The sequence below is a fragment of the Amblyomma mixtum genome, chromosome 3 (assembly GCF_055824585.1).
Source record: "Amblyomma mixtum isolate Tamu chromosome 3, ASM5582458v1, whole genome shotgun sequence".
Classification (NCBI taxonomy): Eukaryota; Metazoa; Arthropoda; class Arachnida; order Ixodida; family Ixodidae; genus Amblyomma; species Amblyomma mixtum.
The window spans coordinates 381,748,622-381,774,092 of record NC_143014.1 but is presented as its reverse complement, the minus strand read 5'-3'; the positions used below and the strand labels follow the sequence as shown (position 1 = coordinate 381,774,092).

General features: G+C 49.5%; 1 protein-coding gene across 2 annotated transcripts in view; it reads right to left on the bottom strand.

Moving 5' to 3' along the window:
- Positions 1-22,412: 22,412 nt before the first annotated feature.
- The window catches only part of LOC149357026 (organic cation transporter protein-like), a 76,268-nt gene continuing 73,209 nt past the window's right edge, over positions 22,413-25,471 (bottom strand). For both annotated transcript variants that reach the window (XM_089584409.1, XM_089584410.1), the window contains exon 11: positions 22,413-22,636. In XM_089584409.1, the coding sequence (XP_089440535.1) occupies positions 22,570-22,636 (67 nt within the window). In that variant the 3' untranslated portion in view covers positions 22,413-22,569. The remainder of the gene's footprint in view (positions 22,637-25,471) is intronic.

The following is a 25,471-nucleotide window of genomic DNA, read 5'->3' as shown; positions in this document are numbered from 1 at the left end:
GCAGTGCAGGGAGTTACTGCAGTTTACAGTCCCTCACATCCTCATCTCAACTCCCGCGCTACATATAGCACGGATACTTGCTCCCCCCTGGCCGTGGAGCTTCAGGCGATACACAATGCCATTGCTTCCCTTCCACTCGTGCCTACTTTCGATATTGTACACATTTACACCGACTCTCTTGCCGCCCTTAAGCAGCTTAAGGCTGTCCGGCGCACATTCCAAGTTACACAATCCATTCACCAACTTTGCACAAAATACCCCTGTCCTGTGCGTATACACTGGATTCGCGGCCATGCCCAGGATCCGCATAATATTCATGTGGATGCAATGACACACCTTGACACATCCGATATCCCGCCACCGATGTCCCATGTTTCCGAGAAACAGTCTTTGCGTCAGCGAACACGCGCTCTAATTCCTCCGTGTTCGTACCCTCTCCCCCGGAGTCTCACTCGGGAGGAGGAGGTATCTGTGCGCCGGATTCGGGCAGGAGCGGCTCTGACTCCTCGTGTGCGTCATCGGTGGCGTGACAAACGTTACGAAGTGACAGACAAGTGTCCCCATTGTGGTGCTGCGCCCGACCAGTGTGATGAAAAACACTTGCTGTGGACTTGCCCGGCTACAGCTTCCGTGCGACGACGTTTACTAAGAAAGGTTGGCCTGCGATGGGACGTTGCAGACGACTATACCAAGTGGACTCTAGATAATCGCTATATCACGAACTTGTGCCGCTTTTAAGCGAGGCTTGTTTGCACTCCTTTTTATAACTTTCTTTCCTTTTTCATTATGCCTGATGGCAAACAGCTCGAATAAAAAAAAAATATATGCATTCCCCACTGCTGGCCTAGACGCACGTGGCCGTCGGTCCTGTCCGTAGCGTTTGCGCAGTCTCGAGGTCTGGGCGCTCAGAGCATGCATTGTGCGGTATGACCCTAGTGTTCCGAAGTGCTGCGCCACATGACAGAAACCATCGGTCACCCCTGAGGCACCGTTGCGAGAAGGAAGGATGGCCCTCTCGCAACGGAGCAAGAAACGTTGTTCGGCGCCTGCTGATCCTTATTAGCCTAGTCCCCAGCACTACTACCACGTGGCGTCTATTTTGTGTAAATCACAGATAAAGTGACGCCGCTTCTCGGTCTGACCGCGAAGCCTGTTGGCTGGATATTGCCACTGCCGACGCTTCTCAACTTCTTCTTCTACTACATCGCATTCTTCTTCCTCCTTTTCTTCTACGCCATTTTGTTCGTTGACGCCACGATGCAACTAACAGCAATTAGTATGTTTCAAATAATGTCCCTTAGAAAAGATACTAGATGTAAAATATAATAGTCGTGTGCTTGCAACTAAGCGATCGCGAGCCCACTAAGAGCACATCAGCCGGCATCTGGACGCCAATCCAGGCTGCCACGACAAAGAGAAAGATGAAGGGAGAGCCTTTCAGCTTCCCGCACCACGCGGAATCGAGTCGCGTTCGGAGCTATTCACGCGACACGCGACGAACGTTTCGTGCTGGCCGCGGACAGCTTTCGAGCCCCAAGAGCCACGTCATTGCTGCTGCACTGCTGGGATACATCGGTGAAATCGTCCCTCGCTGCCCGCAACTCGGGCAACGCGACATGTTCCAGCGCTCTGCTGAACCAGCACTGGCGGCACCGGCGGCGTCCGCAGACTGCAACGTCGACCCTCGGCACTGCTGTGGAGCCGTTCTTCAAGCCTGGTGCGGCGCAGTAGCTGGCGGTGACACCCGAACGCGAGGCGCACCTGTTCGACTGGGAGGTGCTGTTGTGTGCCTTGCTGGGATTAAGGCGCACCATCCATACAGTTTCGAAATGGAAGATGCACAGCCACAGTGGAACCCCTACTTCGTGATTCAAGCCCGGCTGCCCGGAACTGAACGCCCACTTGCCAAGGGAGGCACTACGTGCACTCTTGGCGCGGTTGTGCCCAGCGCTCATCTGAACGACTCAACGGTAAACGTTGCGCTCTTCGGCGAGTCTTCGAAGCACCGTCGCGGTTTCGGTCGGACCAACCTTCTAGCCACCTTCCATCAGTGCGACGTGCCCACCACGGACGACAAATGTGTTCGCACAGCTCAAGGTGGAAGGCGGGTTGGTCGCAACCGCAGTCGACGCCGGGCACACCGTTGTCGGCGTCTTAGCCCGCGCGTTCCGAACCGCCACCACGGCGAAGATTACCTCCTCGTGCTTCTCGTTCGCCGCCACGCTGCTTCTCGCGACCATCCTGTAGCGAGAGACCCCGGCCTCCAGGTGCCCGAAGAAGCGGAACACCTCTTCGACCGAGGCCTGCTTCTGTTCCATGCCGGCGCTCGACCGCGCCACAACGACACGGACCTTGCTGCTGGTGGGTCTGCTGCGCTGGTGGTAGCTGGCCCCGATGTCGTCCTACCACGCGTCGTGCATGGTGCGGTCGGCGCAGTGCAAGGCTACGATGAAGTCGGAGCCCCCTGCGGGATGGGTGTAAGACGCATAGCTGCACTGGTGGTGTGATTATGTACTTGAAGCTGAAGACCGGCCTTGCCGGCAGCACTTCAAGCGCAATCATATTCGGACATGACAGGGCCCCTACCAGTGGAGGACCTGGTGTACATTCCGCCTTTGTACAATTATTGGACTTTACTTATGCTTTAGATTCATTGACGTTTTTATTTTTATGGTCTGAACCTGTAAATATTAACTTAATTTCTCAAATTTCTTGCGGAACTCTCTTGAGCCTCTCTTATTACCTGGACGCTTTTCTTCAATGTGTTGCTGATATTTTCTTTTATACTGTTTTTCAATTAAATAAAGGATTTGTCCCGAAACAAGTCTCACTGAATTAGTTTTTGCGGCAATTAACCCATTATTGTCAAGGGTGGCACGGGCCATAGCCAGTGTTGCATGATGTGAATAAAGTGCGAGAAGGCATCGAACACCAGTCTCGTGTGTGTCCGACGTCTTTCTGCACTGCACTGCACAGCACTGCCAACCATCCTGTTGGTTAATCTGCTAGACTCTAATGCTTCTAAAGCACTGATGGCTGTTAGGGCCTGGATGTTTAGAATTTTGCCCTCAAAACACTCAGAAAAAGACGAACACGAAGTAAAAAAAACGCCGAACAACGTTGCTTGCTCCGTTGCGAGAGGGCCATCCTTCCTTCTCGCAACGGTGCCTCAACGGTACCCGATGGTTTCTGTCATGTGGCGCACCTCTTCGGAAGACTAGGGCCATACCGCACAATGCACGCTCTGAGCGCCCAGACCTCGAGACTGCGCAAACGCTACGGACAGGACCGACGGCCACGTGCATCTAGGCCAGCAGTGGGGAATGCATATCGGAACACTGCTGTGGGAACGATGGGTGCGGTTAGCTACACGAGCTATTCGCCATCTGGGCCTATTTTTTTTTGTAATTTCAATAGGAAAATTGAATCCCACAGAACACTGCAAATGCTTTAGTTTGAACTGTTTCTCATCATCGTCTTCCCCAGTGCTGTCCATCAGGCCTGGAAATGATCTTTCAGGCTGAAAATCCCAGAGTTTCTCTCTAAATAAACGTAAAAATTGCTAAGGTAGTTCCTGTGTTTAAGAAAGGCGACCGCAATTCAATTAATATTTATCCTCCCATTTTTGTCCCTTCATTTATGAGCAAAATTATTGAAAATCTCTTTTTTACGCGTTTGTATATCTATCTCACAAAATTTAAAACCGTTTCGCCTCATCAGTTTACTTTCCGAGTTGGTTATTCAACTGAACTTGCGCTTCTAACTTTCACCGAAGAAACTAAAAAAGCTATCGATCAATGTACATTTTTCGGACCCATATTTGTTGATCTCACAAAAGCATTTCACTCTATTAACCACACCATTCTTTTAGCTAAATTAAACGTGTATGGGATTTGTGGTCTTGCTCTTGAATTCATTCGCAGCTATTTGTCTAACCGTTCGCAAGTAGAAGTGAACTCTAGCCATTCATCCACTAAAACTGTTAATGCGGGCGTTCTTCAAGGATCTGTTTTAGGCTCCTTACTTTTCTGGTTGTTTATTAATGATTTACCTAAAGTGCTTCTCAATTCTCTCTGCCTCTTATATGCGGATGACACTACAATATTTACATCACATAAATCTGTTGACGCACTTCACAACCAACTTAATACTGATATAAAAAATGTTCATGCATGGTGCACTAGTAACCTACTGCGCATAAATCCGTTGAAAACAACGTGCACAATATTCCACTCACCACAAAGTAGCATTAATGCGTCTTCGTCCGTTAAAATCGGTAACCACTTAATGCCATTTTCGGACAGCGTTAATTTTCTTTGTGTAGTGTTAGATAGGCACTTTAAATTTCAGCTTCATGTGCAGTCCCTTCTCCGAAATATATCATGGGGCATTCATGATTTTTATCAATACTGCCCATATTTTCAGCTCCACATCTTACGTTCACTCTGCTATGCCTATATCCATAGCAACATTTCTTATTGTATGTATTCATGGGGCAGCACATACTCAACTCATCTGTATCCTCTTCAACGTCCCCAAAATCAAGCACTTCGATTTATGACATATAGACCATTTTGCTGTCATTCATAGCCGCTTTACTCCAGACTACATAATCTACCACTTAACCAATTACATAAATTCAAATTATCAGTTATTCGTCATGGAATTATCTATCGTGACTTACAACTTGAAATATTCCCCAACAGCTATCTTTTGCAATGCTCATGAAACTACGTTTTCTGCATGTCTTAACCTTCTCCTTCCGAAAGTTCCAACTAATATCGAAAATTCTCCGCAATATTCGCCGGTATAACAATATGAAACGCTTTACCACGCGAAGTTAAATCATCACGCAACAGTTTCATTTTTTGCATCGTATTAAAATATTATTAGAATGGCAAATTATGGACAGACTGCGGACCCTGATGTATTTTTTTTTCGTTTTATTATCTACTTTTATTGTTTAATGCTTCTTGCTTTCGTTTGCACATACGCGATTTTCTTATTGTCTTTTATCGTTGTTTGTAACTAGTAACCACTGTCTTAGTATTTGTTTAAACTGCCTATTTTGTGTTAGGAGATCCCCCTGACAGTGTTTTAACCATCGGACCTCCTGAGTACTATTATATTTTCGAAGGTGGAAGTGAGACTCCAGCCGTCCTGATGCACACACAACACGTTTATTTCAGCATACAAGCATATACAGGGTGTCCACGCTAACTTTAGCCAAGGGTTAAAAAATAAAATATTTCAGGTAGGCCAGGGAAACCACTTACATACATCTACCAACCGGCTTCTGCATCATTGGCAAATTTTGTTTTGCAATCAATTAATTAGCAATTAAGATAATTTTTCTAAACGCGTAAATATTGTCACGTTGTAGTGACGGCAGTCCAGCGGTCTGGAAGACACCAGAAAGACTTGCAAACGAAGGTCTTTATTTGGGCTGACTTGCGCCCGCAAAATAACTGAATCACTCGGTGGCGGCGTAAGCAACAAGCGTGCTTGTCAATCGTCGAACTACGAATGTCCGCCGCTCGCGGCATCGCTCCATTTAAAGGCGGCAAGGAAACTTCCAGATAACAGGACAAGATCATCTACAGTAATCTAGAAAAACCTAGATGCAGCCTTTCATGGTTCCGATCAATCGAGATTAGACTGGTCGCTTCTCGCGTCACGAACAAAAATGATAACAGCCCTTTCCTGCAGCCTTGAGCGTGAACGAACAAACACTACAATGATACGCGGCATTACCCCCCTCCCAAAGAAGCATCTTCTCGATGCTTTAGAATGAAAATAAACACGAAGAATGCTTCGAAAACTTAGTCCTTTAGCGTTCCTAATAAGGTGTAAGGGCAGCGGTAAAAGCTTCAAGTCTGGCCGTGTCGTCGTCGGTGTTGTCGTCGGTGTTGTCGTAGTTTTTGACGCCGTATCTGTCGTCATAGTAGTCGTCGTCGTCGTCGTCGTCGTCGTCGTAGTAGTCGTCGTGGTCGTCGTCGTCATCGTAGTAGTCGTCGTCGTCGTCGTAGTAGTCGCCGTCGTCGTAGTAGTCGCCGTCGTCGTAGTAGTAGTCGTCGTCGTCGTCGTCTTCGTAGAGGTCTTCGTTGTCGCAGGGGTCGTCGTTGTCGCAGGGGTCGTCGTTGTCGCAGGGGTCGTCGTTGTCGTAGGGGTCGTCGTTGTCGTAGGGGTCGTCGTTGTCGTAGGGTTCGTCGTCGTCGTAGGGGGCATGGCCTTCTGTTTTCGTCAATGGAGGATCTTAGTTCTTGCGCGCAGAAGCAACCTCACCTCCAGAGGTTGCCTTATTCAGATTAACCTTCGGGGGCTGGGGAAGCGTCCACGCACTGCGTACCCTCGGCTAGGAGATACTTAGCGCGGTGACGATGGCGACGGAGAACGCGATAGGCAGCTCGGCGATGAGTATCCTCCCCGACTCAAAAAATCCTCGATTTCGGCTGGTCGCTGGCCGGGTCGGGGTCGTGGGGCGTCGTAAGGGAACCCTCGGATGCCCATTCTCCTGTATGGGCAGTACCGGTGAATGTGACCGGCTTCTCTGCAGTGGAAGCATTGTGGGAGGCGCTGGTCGGGAGTTCCCCACTCGTCGCATTTCCTCGGGTGCGCGCGTCGCTCGTAGGACGGGCGGGTTGGGGCGAGTGGGCGGCGGTCCAACGCAGCTGGCTGAGGGCGATAGGGACTTGGGTCCCGTCGTCGAGGTGCACGACGGCACACAGCTGCGGCGTAAGTCATGGCTGGGGGCTGCAGAAGCTGCGTGGGTTTCGGCGTCACAGCCAAGGCCTGTTGAACCTCGTCCCGGATGACGTCAATGAGAGATGAAAGTTGCGGCTGCGTTCCCGTTGGCAGCAACCGTCGGAGCTCCTCTCGTATAACTTCACGTATAACCTCCCGCAAGTTATCCTTGTTAGCGGTGTCCATGCAGCTTGCTGACAAAAAGCGCTGCTGGCGGTCATACTGGCGGGCTCGGGCGTCAAGAGTTTTCTCCAATGTGGATGCCTCTTCTACGAATTCCGCGACTGTTTTCGGTGGGTTGCGAACGATGCCGGCAAATAGTTGCTCTTTAACTCCTCGCATAAGCAACTTCACCTTCTCTTCTTCCTTCATGCTCGCGTCGGCACGCCGGAAGAGACGCTTCATTTCCTCAGTGTGCACAGCAACGGTCTCGTTTGGGTGTTGTATGCGAGACTGTAGCAGCTGCTGGGCTCTCTCCTTTCGCACGACGTTCGTGAAGGTCTTTAGAAGCTGCTCCTTGAAGGTTTCCCAGTTCGTGAGGATAGCTTTCTCATTCTCAAACCAGACTTTTGCTGGTCCCTCCAAGGCGAAGAAGACGTGCCTAAGTTTCGTAGCATCGTCCCAGTTGTTGAAGATAGCCACACGGTCGAACTGCTCCAGCCATTCTTCGGGGTCGGCGCCAGGCGAAGCGTCGAAGGTTGGTGGCACCCGGGGCTGGTGAAGAATGATTGGAGTCGTCGTCTGGGGCAAGCTCATGGTAGACGTTGCGGCTGGCTTCCGCTTCCGGGTAGGGTCCGGCAGATTCCCGAACTCTGGTGCGTCCCCTTGCAGGCGTCTGCTAGCGCGGTGGACTGGACTCAGGTCCTGCGGTTGATGACTCAGAGGGCTGGCGTCACGGCTTGTAGGGGGTGTCCGGTACATGGGAGGCTACCCCGCACCTCCACCAGATGTCACGTTGTAGTGACGGCAGTCCAGCGGTCTGGAAGACACCAGAAAGACTTGCAAACGAAGGTCTTTATTTGGGCTGACTTGCGCCCGCAAAATAACTGAATCACTCGGTGGCGGCGTAGAAAGAGAAGTTTATTTTTTCTGTTTTAACATAGAAAATACAAAACAAAACAGATGAACTTAATGCTCTGATCTGTCAAGCACATGCTCAGTGACGCAGCACTGAGCACGTCAGTAATGCAGTAGAAATGCCGATACTCGACCGCCGCGCAGGACGATAAAGTATGTCGACCATTTGCGCAAGAACTCAGCCTCGCTCATTGACAGAGCGTCCATGCATGCTTGTTCAAAGAGGCGCGTGCGCAGGCGCTGCAACATTGGGAACATTGTTCTTTGCGGACGCCCATTTAAGGATGCCACTCCACGCTGCCGCCACAAAACGAACATGCCGACACACAACAGCATATTTTGAAACACTTCGGGAGAACTAGTGCGCGCTTCCAGGCGGGTTAAAAACATGCGTGACACTAATGTCCAAAATGTGCGCGCAACTACACACTCAAACATTGCGTGCTGCAAAGTTTCAAGCAGACCGCACTGCGGGCATCGGGCGGAGGGCGCCACGCCCCACGCCGCAAGGCGGTCTCTTGTGGGCAGGACCCGCCAGCCTCGCAGCCAGCCGAAGTCCCTGACATCTGCAGGAAGCGTAGCTGAGGTCAGTTGGCGCCAGCGTGCCCGTCTCGTTTTCTGGAGTTGTTCGCGGGTCAGCGCAGCGACCGTTAGTGCTTCACACATCCTGGAGGGCGGGGTTTCATCAACATCCAGATCGGGCACGCTGGCAGTCAACGACGTCAGTGTGCGACGCACATTAACGAAAAATGCCGGGGGCTGCTCGGCTGTAGGGCCAACCACGTGTTGTGAAAAAAACTCGTTACGCGCTGTACCCAGAAAGTATGTGAGGAGTGTTCTCCCGGGATAGTCTGGGTTGCGTACAAGATCTCGTACTCCTCGCAAGGCGAGCACATTGCACATGGTGCGGATACAAGGTATACCAAACCCACCCATGTACGATGGAAGGCGCATGAACATTCGTGACACAAGTTCGGTTTTGCCCGCCCAAACGAAAGAGCCACAGGCCGAGGTTAGCCTGCGCGCAAACGTGCGCGGTGGGTTTGCGACGCGGGCGACAAAAAAACATGCGGCTAGGATTGTGGACTTAACTATATAGCAGCGCTCTGCCATTGAAAGGCGGAAAGTTGACGCCACCGAGAGGCGTTTCTCAGCGTTCGTTCGGAGGTTAGTCCAGGTTTCGCGGGCTACTTCTCCGCTGGCGAAGAATACTACTCCCAGGACTTTCACTCCCTGCACCCACTCCACCTCGCCCGCAAAGTTCGGTGTGAAGGTGCCAAACCTTAGTGCCTTGCTTTTTCCCCTGTTCAATAGGGCCCCAGATATCTCGCTGTACTCGAGAAACAGCCGCGAAAAAGCGGCGTAGCTATCCTCGTCCTTGAGGAAAAGCGACACGTCATCGGCGTAGGCTGATACCTTGATTTGGCCCTGGCCAGGCAGAGGGAAGCCGCGTATGGATGGGCTGTCGTTAATGCGCCGGATGAGTGGATCCAGGCATAACACGAAGAATGTTGGGGAGAGAGGGCATCCTTGCCTTATGCCCCTGGTGACTGAGAAGGGAGCGCTCTGGTGGCCGTTTACGGAGAGGCGAGCATTCAGGTCTGCGTAAAGTAAGCGCAGCCTGCTGACAATTTGCGGAGGGAATCCGAAGGCTTCAAGGACTCCGAACAGATACGAGTGTTCCACCCGATCGAATGCTTTCGCCTGGTCTAGTGAAACAAAGCACCCGCTGAAGCCCGTCCTGCTGGCAAATGTGAACAGGTCTCTAGTGAGTGCCAATGCATCAAACACAGAGCGGTCAGGGACACTGCTGGTTTGAGCCCGGTGGATTAGGTGACGTAGGATCGTCCGCATTCTTGTGTTCAGTAAAGATGTGACTATTTTGTAATCTGCGTTTAAGAGGCTTATGGGCCGCCATGCTTGCGGGTCGGAGGGGTCACCGCCCGCTTTCGGAATGAGTATGATGCGACATTCGCGGAAAGAGTTTGGACGTAACCCATCCGCGAGGAAGCCGTTGACCATCTTCAGGAGTGCTCCTTGGATCTCGTAAAAAAAGTTTGAATAAAAACTTGTTGGAATGCCGTCTGGACCGGGGGCAGAGGCTGCATTCATACTCTGCAGGATGGCGTGTAGCTCTTGGCTTGTGGCTGGTGCGCAAAGGTTTTCATGCAACTCTTCAGCTACTCGTGGCAAGTTTCCAAAAAAACTTTGTAGAAGCCCGTCATAGCCATCCTGAAGATGTAGCCAACTGTCCGTAGAGAACAGGTTCGAAAAGTGGCTTGCGAAGATCGTGCAGATATCGGCCGTGGTTTTGCTTTGGGTGCCGTCTGGGAGTGTCACGAAAGGCACAGTAGCGGCAGCGAATTCCTCTGCCGTGCCTGCGCGTACGTGTCGTAGCACAGCCGGGTCTGATATCGGCCGCCCGAGCTGGTGTGCACGACTAGCTGCCCGTGATGACTGGCAGAGCAACACGTGGTAACGTGCTTTAAGTAGACTCAGGTAATCGCTCATGGCAAAGGTTAAGGGTGCTCCCCTTTGCACTATACGGATGCGCTTGAGGGTGTCATTCAGTGCATGAGTTACCCGCCGTCTGCGGTCTTGACCGGCCGCCACCAGAGTTGCCTGCCAACGAGCCTTGAGTGTGTCCCATGAATCAGTCGCAACGAAGCTCTTGCACGATGCTGCCAACGCCGTACGCAGCGACGCCACGCTTTCCGGGTCCGCCAGTAGGCTCGTGTCCATGCGCCACGTAACAGTACGTGGGGTGTCCTCACCAAAGTCGAGCCTGACTGACAAGGGGTGGTGATCGGAAATGACCGGCGTGCCTGCAGGGAACGCGAGAACTTCGCAGCTAACGACAAAAGAAGCGAGCTCTGGTGGAAAATAGAATTTGTCTATCCGACTCGCTGACTGTGCTCTCTCAAACGTCGCTCCAAAGGCATCCCCGTGAAGCTGCACCCACGCGTCAGACAAGCGGAATTGAGTCACGAGATCGCGGAGCGCGGGGGCACCGCAATAACGGCGACCGTGACCCTGTCCGCGGACGTCGCGGTCGATGTTAAGTACACAATTGAAGTCACCGACGATGAAAGTGGGGTAGGGATCAAGGAGGAATGAGTCGAGGCGCTCAAAAAAATCAGAACTACTAGTCCGCCGTGCTGGCGCATATACAACCAACGCACGTACCCGCCGCTGGTTTAGTGTGAAGTCGACCGCAAGAGTGCGGCCGTCCAGCCCGAAAGTGCAATGAGCACCCGCGCGCAGGCAGGGGTTTACAAAAACGACACCAACACCGCACATATGAAAATCAGTCAACGAAAAATAAGCAAAAACAGAAAACCGGGTGGTGAAATTCAGCACATCAAGTGAAGTACGGAAGTTGCATTCCTGTAAAAACAGGATGTCGACGCCCCTAGCCCTGGCAAAGTGCATCACCTCTCTCTGTCTGTCTACGGATTGAAATCCCCGAACATTCAGGGAGAGGAGATGCACAACCGCCATGACTGCCAAGAGCACCGACGGCATAGCATACAACCTAAAGAGCGCTGCCATGGGCGGCGCTTGGCGCGCGCGGCACTTTTTTGCTAGAACGTTCGTTAACAGTCCCTTCGGATTCCGATGATTGGGGGTGGGCACGTTTGAAGTCTGGTCGGGAAAAGTCCATGTTTTCGGGGCCGTCGGCGCTTGTGGCCTCGCTCACCGGTTGCTGCGTGGTCTTGGCGACGCTCGCAGCTGAAGCCGATGCCGACGCCAGGGTCGCCGATGGGAGGGTGTGGCTGGCTGGTGACGGGAAGCGCGCGTCGTCCGCACCTCCAGGAGTCGTCGGTCCTGACACCTGGCCGCACGTCAAGTCGCCTGTCAGGCGAAGCGGCGTGACTTTGTCCGGTACGTCCACCAGGTCGCCCGACGCCACGCTCGACTCATCGCCGCTGCTGCTCTCGGTGTTGAAGGAAGCTGTGCGGGGTAGCGGCGGCAAGGGTTCCGAGAAAACAGCACCGAACGGCTCCACCTCGTTTGAAGGCGACCCCTCGAGCTGCTCCTTCACGGGCACTTCCGTCGCGGGGGTGGGCTCGGGCTCCCTCGGGCTGCTGGTCGTAGGGACCACGTCGGCAACAGGCGTCCGGAGGGTTGGTGTGCTCCGTGTTTCCGTGGCCACGTTGTCTTTGCTCGGGGCTTTCCTCGAGGCGGCGGCCGCCGCATACGACCGTGGTCGCAGGCAGTCCGCTGTGGCGTGGCTTCCACCGCAGCGCCTGCAAGCCGCTCCGCATCCTGCCGTGTCGTGGCCGAACACCTCGCAGCGAGCGCACCGCGGCGTTCGACACGCCGCGCCGATGTGGCCGTCCTGCCCGCAGCGGGAACACACCTTCCGGACGCCTCGGTAGTCAAACATGACGCGGTGGCCCTGGACGGTCAAGAAGTTCGGCACCGCCTGCTTCATCTCGATCCGGACCACGCGCGTCCCGTTGCCGACGTGACGACGGCCCTTGACGACGGCCTCGTAAGCAACAAGCGTGCTTGTCAATCGTCGAACTACGAATGTCCACCGCTCGCGGCATCGCTCAATTTAAAGGCGGCAAGGAAACTTCCAGATAACAGGACAAGATCATCTACAGTAATCTAGAAAAACCTAGATGCAGCCTTTCATGGTTCCGATCAATCGAGATTAGACTGGTCGCTTCTCGCGTCACGAACAAAAATGATAACAGCCCTTTCCTGCAGCCTTGAGCGTGAACGAACAAACACTACAATGATACGCGGCAATACTGACGTTAGACAGCAAATGTGAATAGCAAAGTTGGAGAGCACCTTCAAAAACCCCCATTCCATATATTTGCGATGAAGAAACGCTCACGTGTATCTTTTTTCCGTGCTCCAAAGAAAGCCCGCGCAATACAAAAAAGTCACGTGACTAGCGCACTCGCGCGCCACGATTGTGCTGCTCTCAACCGTGGCTTGAGTGAACGAAATCAGCTGCTGGCAAGGCGCGACGACCTCAATCCTCTGGCAGGCCGATAAGTCAACGGTAGTTGCGGCGCCCACGCGAGCCCGTCTGCAAGCGTGACAGTGCAAGTTGCAGCGAACGCCCCGGGCATTGTGAGCTATGAAATGGCCAAGGGTGACAAACACAAATGCGGTGAGTTTTATTCGCCACTGAGAGGCAAAACAAGAGAAGCTTATCTTCTTTAACTTAACTTGCACCGTCACGCTTGCAGACTGGCTCGCGCGGGCGTCGCAACCACCGTTGACATATCGGCCTGCCGGAGTATTGAGGTCGTCGCGCCTTGCCAGCAGCTGATTTCGTTCACTCAAGCGACTGTTGACAGCAGCACAATCGTGGCGCGCGAATGCGCTAGTCACGTGACTTTTTTTGCATTTCGCGGGCTTTCTTGGGAGCTTGGAAAAAAGATACACATGAGGCTTTCTTTATCAAAAATCAATGGAATGGGGGTTTCTGAAGATGCTCTCCAACTTTCCTATTCACATTTGCTGTCTAAAGTCAATATTTACGAGTTTAGAAAAATTATCTTAATTGCTAATTAATTAATAGCGAAACAAAAAATTGCCTATGATGAGCAAGCTGATTGGTAGATGTATGCAAGTGGTTTCCCTGGCCTACCTCAAATAGTTTATTTTTTAACCCTTGGCTAAAGTTAGCGTGGGCACCCTGTATATATAACAAACAGAAGCGCCCCCTGGGGAATAACGAAATGAAAACAAAACCGAAACTGAATGCAACATACTCCCGCCCTTATTTTTAGTGATTAGTTGTTAGTAAGTATTAGTAGGAAACCCCAAGGCACGCAGACTGTAGTATTTACACATCATCATCATCATCAACCTGACTACGCCCACTGCAGGGCAAAGGCCTCTCCCACGTCTCTCCAATTAACCCTGTCCTTCGCCAGCCGCGGCTACCATATTCCCGCAAACTTCTTAATCTCATCCGCCCACCTAATTTTCTGCCGCCCCCTGCTACGCTTGCCTTCTCTTGGAATCCACTCCGTTACCCTCAAGGACCAGCGGTTATCTTGCCTTCGCATTACATATCCGGCCCAAGCCCACCTCTTTCTTTTGATTTCAACTAGGATATCATTAACGCGCGTTTGTTCTCACACCCACTCCGCCCGCTTTCGATCTCTTAACGTCACACCTATCATTTTTCTTTCCATACCTCGCTGCGTTGTCCTTAACTTAAGCCGAACCCTCTTTGTTAGCCTCCACGTTTCTGCCCCATAGGTGAGTACCGGCAAGATGCGCCAGTTACTTTTCTCTTGAGAGATATTGGTAAACTGCCATTCATGATCTGAGATAACCTGCCATATGCGCTCCACCCCATTCTTATTCTTCTATACAAGGTCACGTAGCGAGCATCGCACACTCAGTCGGATCTCCGCCTTCTGAGCTGCTGCCGCGTGTATGCAGAGCGCAGTAAAAAGGCAGACTGAGTCACCCTTGTGAACAGCAGTCGAGAAGTGCGCACCAGTCGAAGAAAACTAAAATGAGACCGTAGCGAATGGTTTTCGGATGCAATGCTAGTGCCCACCTGGTTTGTAGGCCTATGCGGCTCTGCTTCAAGTGCAGCTGCAGCAAGGTGACGCTTTATTTGTAGCCCAGTGCGCTACTCGAGAGCTTTTTTCTCAATTGAGGATAATAACACATAAGGTGCGTTCTGTGCGCACATGCGCTCCGGTAGCTTCGCCGCTGCATCCTAGTACTGGAGCAACGACGAGGATGCCGACCTACAATCATCAACGCCTCAATCGCTACTGGTATTATACGTCCCTAAAGCTGTTTGCCCGCATCCAGTGTCTCGGCCAGGAGAACAAGACCGCGCTGGAGAGCTAGCTTAGACAGCGCCTTGATAGAGTCTGCCAGAAAAAAAAGACGTCCACAGCTTACTGTTTGAACAAATAAAAACCACTTTTGTCGGACTTAGGATGTATCTTTAGCTGTAATAAGGCAAGTCCACTTACTGCGAGTTTCGAATACAGCGAACTCGATCCTTTTTACCGCCAGGTTCGTTATATGTGGCTTCGGCTGCATATAAGCTTTGTTTTGAAACCACCAGTGTGCATTTATCACACGAGGAAGACCGAAAAACGGCGACCTGAATGTTGGTTTATGGTTTTATGAGGTTTAAGGTCCCAAATCAACTCAAGCTATGAAGGATGCCATAGTGAAGGGTTCCGGATAATTTCAACCTCCATGGAGTTCTTAAACGTGCAGTGATATCGCACAGTGCATGGGTCCAAGCATTTCGCCTCCGTCGCAATGCGACTGCCGCGGCCGGGAACGAACCCGCGTCTTTCGGATCGGAAGCCGAGCATCAAAACCACCCGCGGCTGCTACCTGAATGTTGGAAGCCAAAGAAAGCCTATTCTAGCCGGCGCAACAGGCGAACAGATGCGGTTCCGTATGTTTTGGTGCTTTGCGGCTATGAGCTTTGCTTGCCCGCGTGGTTTATTTTTTGACGCGCCTCGATTTACAAGGGCAGAGAAACAGAGATGCCGCAGAGCGAAGTGCTCCTCGAAGTGTTCCTCAGACGAAGTTCATGTCGCGGCACGCAGGAAAGCACCTTTGGTTAGCTAATGCTGCACGAGCCTCCACGTTAGCAAACGCACCGCTCGGTGTGTTCGCTTTGTCAACATACTGCGACGCTGGCCGGTATGACCAGCTCTAGGTGTACGATTATTACAGAACTTAGATATGTCCGTCAATACCAGTCTGTACTCACCAGTCGTAATAGTTGCTCTGCGGGGACAGCTACCGCACCAGTAGCTGCTTGCTGCCGACTCAGCTCTCAGCCTCAGGCTAAGAGCTGAGCCCAGCCCGGCCTCAGCCCTGAAAAGTATCTCATGCTGTGTGGGGTTGAGGTCGCTGAATTCGAGGCCGCAGTTCTTTGCGAGGACTTCAGTGTCGGGATCGGGATCCACCGTAACGCTGGTAAAAATGTAAACGAAGGGACGGTAGCGACAGCTGATAGAGATTCGACGTGTCCGGCCAGTAGTAGTTTTCATTTCGGCTGCTGCTAGGCTCCACCGCTCACTGGCAGTAATCCCGGAGTCCACATTTACGTCATTTTGCGTCACATTTCGGTTATTTCGTCATCACAGAGTCAGAGCTTGAATCGGAGCGGCGGGAAAAAGTTTTTTCAATTTCGACTCCAAATTTCTTTGCAAAAAATGCATCTTTATCCGCCGGGCAAGCGTCAAAAAAGCCGCTAAATGCCGAACTATCGTATTTCGCTAACAAAAAAATTGATACAGTTGTCCTCATTGTCTCTTGAAGTTCATTTGCTCCGTAGCACACCGCTTAGGCGCTGTAGACAGGTGTCATCGGGTGTGTACACGTGTGTGAGGCCTATTGGGCACGCCGACAAAGCAATTATTTGGGGGGCCGCCAGGCTCACTGTGCGTAGCCTGGACACACAGCGAAGGCTGCTGTCATGAGAGGGCCTGCCGTACCACAACGGAAAAAGTTGAATTTCGCGCAAGGGAGGACCTCCAGCGGTATTGCTTGTGGATTAGGTTCTCTTCTTAATTTTAGTGAAATCGTACTTTTCCTGCTCCCAGGGTGGACACGGTCGTGAAAGCGGAGTAACCGCCATCGCTGGTCATGCAGTGGCAATCGCCGTAATGATAATGAGAAGGACGGTTATGGCGGGAACATTTAGCGCAGGCCGATTCCGACACCCCTGAGAACCATGGCTGTATCTCTGACACTTGAAAGTTGATAGATCAACGCAGCTTGGGTATGTAAGGCCTCACTGGGACTTTTTTTATACTATGTCCTTGCAGTTTGGAAGTATATTTGAAATACAAGTAAAGAGAAGCTAAATAGATTTGTCGAGAATTCAAGGAGATTCCAGGCTTGCAATGCATGACACTTGTAGGTAAAACATGGCAAGTTTGTTTTTTTTGGCTTTTGCACTAGCACTGAAAATGGTAAGTAAAACCACGACAATGTTCAAGCTTCTCCTCACAGCGCCGGAAATGCGTGCTCACTCGCTCACCTCGGCAAACCAATGCAATGCTTTCTTAAGTATACAGTCCATGGTAGGGAGAGGGTGTGGTAGATGGTCCTTGGCGATAACAAAATGAACAAGGGAGGGGAAAACCTCAGGTTTCTTGAGCCAACGTTTCGACAAGGGTGCTTGTCTTCGTCTGGGCAGATGGTCCTTGGAGATCACAAAATGAACAAGGGAGGGGAAAACCTCAGGTTGCTTGAGCCAACGTTTCGAGAAGGGGACTTGTCTTCGTATACAGTGTTCGTCGAGAACTTTCCTCATAATCTATCTCAAGCAATATCGGGGAAGATTTACACAGCAGTTGTACTTGGGCTAACTTGTATACTATGCACAAGCTAGGTATAGCTACCTAAATTCGTTCACCGAAAAGTTAAACAGGCATTATTGATCCTATCTGCGTCAGACAGTCTTTCCTTTGTGCTTGCCTCTTATCGTCTGTTTGGCTAAGCAACGCTAAAACTTCATAACATGTGTCAGTGAGAATACTACGTGTGCATTACTTATGCATGCGACTTTTATACAGTCGTGAACAAAAAGATATGATATTTGGTTTTTTAAATTTAGATTTCTTTATCGCACTAAAATTGTCAGTGTTGGTGGGAGAACACTGACAAACTTTTTGCACTATAGCAACCAATTTTTGTCATCATATCAAGCGACAATTTGTTCCCACAGCAAACTGATTGAAGAACTGTTTTCTTCGCTCCGTGAAGTTATCGGCGATTATGTTTTTCATTACAAAGTGAGGCAACAGTTTCAAGAGTGCCTTTCACAATAACCTAATGCGTCAGTACTTTACAAGCAAGCCTCCTTAGGCGATCACTGCTTGACTCCACTGAAGCATGGAGTCCAGGTAGCTGTCAGAGAGCGTTGATGTGCCTCGAGGAATGGTGAGGTCGAGGCCGAAGCTCATACGACAAAGGGACGCTCTGTAGCCTTCTTGATTGTGATGATGATGATGATTTTTTGTGGCGCAAAGAGTGCCATGGCACAAGGTTTTTCCTTCTACTCAAGGTGGGGTCCAAGACCCATTTCCCAAGCATTTCACTCCAAAGAAGCCGAGCACCAGGCAGGGGAAGGCTTGTACCCTGACGAACTAGAAACGTTTGTACTTACATTATGTACAAGTTGCTAGGTACAAGAGAGCGCCGAGGTGCGTCTTACATCAACAAGAAGAGCGTGCAAAAAGTTCACATCACAAACACATCCACACGCACGTATAAATATACTGGCGGCGAAGTCTCATATGGCCCTAGGAGTCCCTAGGTAGCCGCCCGAGCAGCCATCACGTCGCCCAACGGCCTGTTCTTGTCGATGTGCGTTCGAGGTGGCCCCTTTGGACGAGTAATGCTGCGACGCCACCGGGCATTCACTCCGTATGTGGAGAACTTCTCCGCCGCCGGCGAATGGCGTCTCATAATCTCCTGCAGGTCCGGTAATGACAACGACCATATTTCTCCACTTTTGCAGCTGCTTCTTGACTTTCTACTTGGCGCTGCTGGCTTTTTTGTTCCTCGGACAATGCGCGATGCTTACCCAAATATATTCAGTTTAAATCATCTCAGTAGGCCAGCTTGGACACTCCATAAGGTCCACCGTCCTCTTCTTCATCCAATTTCACACAAGCTTAGAAGAGTGTTTCGGGTCGTATCTTTATTGAAGCACACATACGAATCTCAGATGCTTGCCTGCCTATCGAAGCACAACCTTTTCAATAATGCCTTGATCAACCTTTTCGCTCATGGTACCTTGAATTTAGTCAAAGAGATAAACTCCACGGGCGGAGAGTCAGTCTGATGCCATTACGTTTCTGCCTCTGGGGTTTAACGTGGGAAGTTAATACCGAGGTTTCTACGCATAAATTGCGTTTTGGGCGACGTATACAACGAATCCCATCATTTCCGCATGGCAAGAACTTCTATTCATCTCATGAAATCACTCTTTCCATTCGTGATCTACCCACACCAGGTGTTCCTTTGCATACTTCATCCTGGAAACCCAATCCTTTTTCACAGATGTGCGGGGTTTGAGCTGGGCTCCTGTCGTTTAGTTCAGCACATTACACATGACGTCTCACAGTGCATGGACTGTGAGCGTGATAACAGGCTCAAATCATCGGAAATGACGATAACAGTCAGTCTAGAGTTTTTAGGCTCCAGCCAACCATGTCTTTCTCGACAACTTGGTTGGTCGTTCTAGCCTGTCTCCTGGGATTATCGAAAGACCAGACCCCCTCTGAGCCCATATCTCTTTAAAACTTGTGAAGGCATGCGCTGCGCTACTCTGAAATTTAGTGAAAACTGATGGCGTTTCATGGCATATTTGTGGCTGCGGATGATTGCCATGTGAACAGTTTTGATGACGTTATGGTAACCTCACACTCCGCCCACTGCTTATAAAAGTTTATAAAAGAGATATATAAAAGTAATAGCTGCTTATAAAAGCAATAGCTGCGATCGTAGAATACGTAACCTGAAGATGACAGCAAATTAATAATAATTTATAACCGACAAAAAATGAACGCAATGGAAAGTGCCCATGAAACCACGAAACTGAAAAACGAACTCAAGGGAAATGGTTACGTCCTCAATAACTCCTGAGGGAAGAAGAGGATATTATTGCATAAGAATATATTAAGAAATAGCACATATGGCGTTTATATCTGTGATATTTTGAATTTATACAACAAAACTGAAAATATTGTATCTTCTCGTTGACTACTGTATATTCAGGATAGTGTTAACTGGGCTGTTGGTTCATCGTAAGCATAAAACCCGTGAACTTCAAGTTGTAGCAAAGTGATGCCAATGAAAGACAGAAGCCATCACCGCCTTTCTGTTTTTCCTTAGAGTTCTACGACTTATCCGCAACTTGGTATTTCCAAGTTTCTGATGCCTATTGATGCCTCAGTTAATTTCATTCCTCAAAAACCAGACTGGCATTGAAATAAGGTACATTTTGCTACAGATGTTCGTAATCAACAAATGATAACACATACAAATATTCTAGATCTAGCAAGTGGTATGAACATCAGTTAGCAGCTAGCAATGCTCACTTCTGCTTGCGGCTTTGGGAGCCTGCCACCATTACGACCACTCATACTGTATTTTACAGGTAAGCAAAAACAACTCGTAAACTTTGCTGTAAAGCTGCATAAGAGAACTTACGCATGTACCCACATCACGTCCATAAATGGCTTACTTTCAATTTCATTTTATTCTGTCACATCGTAGCCTTCACACTGGAAACCTACTTTTACAAATTCCGGTAATAGGATTTGCTCGAGATAACCACAAAATATGGTCATCGTATCTTATTTCCGACTATACGAAGTATTCTTTCCCCGCCCAAGCCAGGAGCCATCACCATGTGAACCCTCCTGATTCATTCTTGCATTTACTCTCTGTAAGCCAGTTTATTGGCTCATACATCCCATTCTGTTTACATTACTGACGATGACATGTATACACTTTTTTCGCAATACTAAGCAGCCACTTTGCTTCGCTTTCATAGGTGGATTTGAGAATGCTTTGGTGTTGCAAAGATTATATGCCAGCTTGTTTTGTACGTGTAAACAATGATTGGCCTTCAGCAGAACTCCCCGCTTGTTTTTAATGCTGAATTCTGGCTTGTCCAACTGCAATGTGAACTCAAGAAGGACTGCTTAAAGAAAACTAATGGCCCTCTGTTACTGCCAACAACAAAACCGTGTGCTTTTAGCCAAGTGCTGCACATCTTGGGCCCCTTGCAGTCACACAGTGCTATTTGTATTTTGGCTTTTCTAACGTCCTGAAAAACACTACAAAAATAAATCAGTAATGTGGCGATGTCACTGTTCTGCGAAGTGCATAACTGCTTTAGTTAGAACTGATCTTACATATTCCTAATGGTTGGAAACTTCATAATTTTCTCATTTGCATTCGTATTTGACAGCAATGTGCTAAAATATGAATTTTTATTGCATGCACAACTCAGACACACACATACGTTATACATTGAATATATAACCATATGTCTTTTGCAATTAATCAGTGGGGAGCCAGGGAGGAGGTCTGTTTATGTATTACAGTTGCAACTACTGCGCGTGGCTTGAGGAAGGCCTGAAGTGCAATTACTCTTGTCTTTGTCAGCAATGTAAAAGCACTGCAGTGTACTATATAGAATAACTGGCTAATAATTTAAGGTATGTAAGTTAGCTATTTGAGAAATGTGATTATCGAGGTCGTAATTACAGACTACGGCAAGCAGCCTGTACTCTTAGCCTGGCATGTTCTATTTAATGAGCTTGGTCCCAAGAATTTGCAATAAGAACCGTGTCGCCCTTCCGAAATCGATATTGCACGTTTGGGGACAGCGTATTTTGTAGTGGAGGCACCCATCTGCAATTTTGGGGCAGAAATCGTAGGCCGCTGTGAGAACAGTTGTACACTATATGCGCGATCGAACAAGAAGCGGTGCGCGGTCGCTATAGGACAAGTTTTACAGTTTCTGGTATTGAAACGGTTCAAATACCCATCACTTCCCACGACACTGTTTTAGACATTCAGGTTCGCCTACGTGTTGAAAAGTTTTTCGCGGATTGCTTCGCAACCGTCAGGGTTGGCCGCACCGAGATCAATGGTCACCACAGCCGACGGCGATTTTACCTTCGGCAAAAAAAACCCGCAGATGCAAACGTTAACGCAACGGATGTCTCAAGTAAGCCACAACTAGAGCATGTAATTTCTGCTGGAAGATATCTGCGTGTTTTGCTGCGAACGCATGCCTGCGCCGCCGCGTGCCATTAGACGGGAGGCACTGCCGGGCGAGCTAATCGGGAAGCTGGAACTGTCCGGCTCACGCTCAAGGAGCAAAGTGATCGTACAACATCTCTTCCATCCAAAGCCCGCATGCGGGTTGAAAACATGCACCCGCACGCTTTCGAATCAGGACGACGCACAGCAGCCTTAACACGCTCAAACAGAATCTCGCCGCGAATTACGGGTTCGGGTTCGTCATGAAAATCACCCTTTTTCTCTTTTAGTTGCCGTTCATGACGCAGTGGAGGGAATGCATCTTCTGTTGTCATTTATTCTAGAAGAAATCGTGATTCCGGGCATGGTGAAAATTTCACTGGTTTTCCGTGAAGGAAAATGCAGGCTTAATATACTTAAGAGGCTCATTGCATGACTTTTCGATTCACCTGTTCATTACGATTTACTAGTAAATATTTTACTATGTTTGGCTACACTGGTGGACGATATTGTGCGTTGTGTCTCAGCTATCCTTATCCTTAGCTTGTTTATCCGAATGTGAAGGCGCAGCAAAACACGGTTAGAAGAAAGATGCAAGCGCGTGTCTCAGCTTTTCGTGACCTGGTTCCTCACCCCGAGGCATATAGATGCTGTCGGACGCGCATCTGTGAAGCGTGTAAGGGGTACACGATGATCGCGTTGAAGTGTAGGAGATTTTTCCTCGTTTACTCGAATGGAAAAAACATTCATTCGTTGTCACAGCTTTCGAGCATCGTCTAGCCCAATTCAAGTCGCACAACCTAATCCCACGTATCACAAGTCTCGTGAAGCTGACTCGAAACCTTCACGGAAGATTTATTCCTAGTTCTGTTTCAAGAGTTCTCTTTTTTTTCATTCTCTAAAAAATGGACTGAGTTCACGCCGGGCACGCTCGCCCTTCCAGTGCCTGGCCGCAGCGACGACTGCGGTAGAACACAGCGGGCCCGTTCACGGTGCCGCGTTCGTCGTCACCTTGTACTCTGCCATCTGCTTGGATGGCTTGGGAATCTTCTTCCTGGAAAGTCCAACGGAAATAGATTACTCACATCACGCCAGCCACGGGCGTGCAACGTTGCCAGCATTACTTAGATTTAGCAGACACACATTGCATAACATTACATAACATTTGCAAAACCAATTTTTATGTGATAATACAATGGCCGGACTCAGCGGCTCTTGCGCGAACCCTGCTTTGCACGTGCCTCGAAAGAGATGGAACTTAGAGGTGGAAAAGAATATGCGCGGAGGTTTATGAACCTTGCAAAAACATACATTGCTTTTCCATGACGTTCACAGCGACATGTCAGCAGGCGTCAGTGGGTTTTTCCTGCAGCTTAGTTGTTCGTTTTCCTGGGGGGATCAAGGCTTATGGTATTACTGGAATGTATTTATTAGCGTATTTAACAACTTCTTACAAGATTCTTTGATCAATACTGGACAATGTAACTACAAATTTCTCTAGTCGTCATGAAATAAGCATTATAGATTGGTAAAGGCGATAGGGAGAAAAGAATTCGGCGGGTAATTTTCGAGGCAGTTCTCATTACCTTTCGTGCAACGATTTCTTTCGCCACCATCATTTTAAATGCACCATTTAAAAAAGATAAGTTAAATAAATAAGGTGATGCAGATGATGATACGTCTATAACAAACTTAATTGGCTTAATGTGAAAATAGTGCTTGCAAAAGCCTGACTACTGAAAGTCTGAAAAGTGTCGATACAAGTTCAGCTTCCGAAAAGGGATGCTGGCTTTGTCCTGGTTTTATGAGGTTTAAAGGGGCTCTGAAAGGGGCTCTAATGAAGTTGCGGTATGCCAGGGATGTTAAAGCACGCCACTTCACGAGTAATGTCCAGCAAGAATTTTTTTGTTCAATGCACGTTGTAGAAGCTACGTTATCTGTAGTCAAAATGTGAATTTCAGCACTTTCGCGCTTTTCCCTTATCTCTCGTCACTTTTTGCACGCTGGAAGGTCGGCGCTCTTCTGCCGGCCCCACCTCCGGGGTCGGAGCTTCCTGGCCCGCCGGAGCTACGCGACTTATTGGCCGCGGCCATGGTAGCTGCCCGACGTGTGAAAGAATCAACCAATAGCCATCTCTAAACAAGTGTACGCAGATGCGAGCGACAGAGGAGAGTGCGAGCATCAAAAAGTCGCCGGGAAGGGCTCGCCAACTTTCACCCGTGATTGTGGGTTCTCTGCTGCGTGTAGGAGTGTATTATTGGCTCAAGTGTATTCATGAGAATCCAATGTATTGAGACTGAGTGATTGAGAGAGTTGATGCGCTCTCCTCGAAATGACTCAAGCTTTGAAGATCGCCGTAGTGGAAGGCTCCGGATAATTTCGACCAGCTGAGGGTCTTTAACGTGCACTCACCTCTCCACCTTTCCCTCATTAAAATTCCTTTCTCTCTCTCTCTGACATGGCGCAGTACACGGGCCTCTAGAATTTCGCCTCCATCGAAATGCGACCGCCGCGGCCGGGATGCGAACCCGCGTCTTTTGGATCAACAACCGAGCATCATAACCACTGATAAAAAAAAATAAAGCAACAAGGTAATCTTCTTCGGGGTCATTTATGTATGGATAGGCAGTATTGTCGCAGTATTTCCCCAAGACATCTGTGTAACGTCTTTGTGTTGCGCTCTAGCTGAGTATGAAATAACCACGGCTGGTTACCGCGCTAAACATTAACCTTCAACGGTCAGGAAGGAAAAAAATACGGAGAGAGGTGAAAGGTCACAGAGAAGGATGGGATAAGGCGACTGCCGGATCCGCCCGCTCGGGTCAACTGGGGATAGGGTGGCACGTCAACGAGGAAACAAGTCCAAAGAGATTTTGCCCCGCCGCGGTGGCTCACTGGTTACGGCTCTCGGCTGCTGACCCGAAAGACGCGGGTTCGATCCCGGCCGCGGCGGCTGAATTTCGATGAAGGCGAAATTCCAGAGGCCCGTGTGCTGTGCGATGTCAGTGCACGTTGAAGAACCCCAGGTGGTCGAAATTTCCGGAGCCCTTCACTACGGAGTGTCTCATAGCCTGAGTTGCTTCGGGACGTTAAACCCCAATAAACCAAACCAAACCAAAGAGATTTGTTGCTTTCGCCGAGGGCCCCCGGGGTCAGCTCAAACACCAGGCTCCCATTAATCGCGGACGTGGCCAAACTTCACGTATACGCCTAGACGTGGGTGGTCCGGGAACACACGTGTTTTCTCTCAGTGGTGTGGCAACGCACCAACGCCCGCATACTGCAGGCGCCACTGTGGGGACAATTACGTCGAGATTGTGGTAATAAGTTGGACAGGTTGGCTGAATGCAGCAGAGAGGGACAGTGCATATAGTGTTGTCATTGAAATCCCAAATTTTGGCTTTAGTTCGCGCCGAAGCATTTTCTCAAATTCCAGCAGTTTTTGGACAGCGAGAACCTGCCTATGCGCACTGAACACATGGCGGTCCTTTTTTTTCATTGCTGCAGCATGCTTACACAAACCTAACTTGTGTTTGTTACACACAAAAAAGAAAAACGTCACCGTTGAAAATGCAGCCCGAAGTACCAATGTCGATGTTTTAATCTCACGTTCGCAACGGCCGAGCGCAGCAAGGAAAAGCTTGTTTTCATTTTAAAATAAAGTCATGCCTAACAGCACGCACGTTTTTTGTTTTCGGTGTTAATAAGCCCATCTAATTCGCGATAATATTTTATCTGCCATGAAAAAAAAAATAGAGCGTCCAATTCATGTACTAGCGTTCACAGCCCCCCAAAATAAAGCTTGTGGAAGTGCGAAATATCGGGCAGCAGGGTCGTTACGCCATGCTTGATATGCGTGGAGGGGATGAAGTTTTGGGTAGGGCTGCGG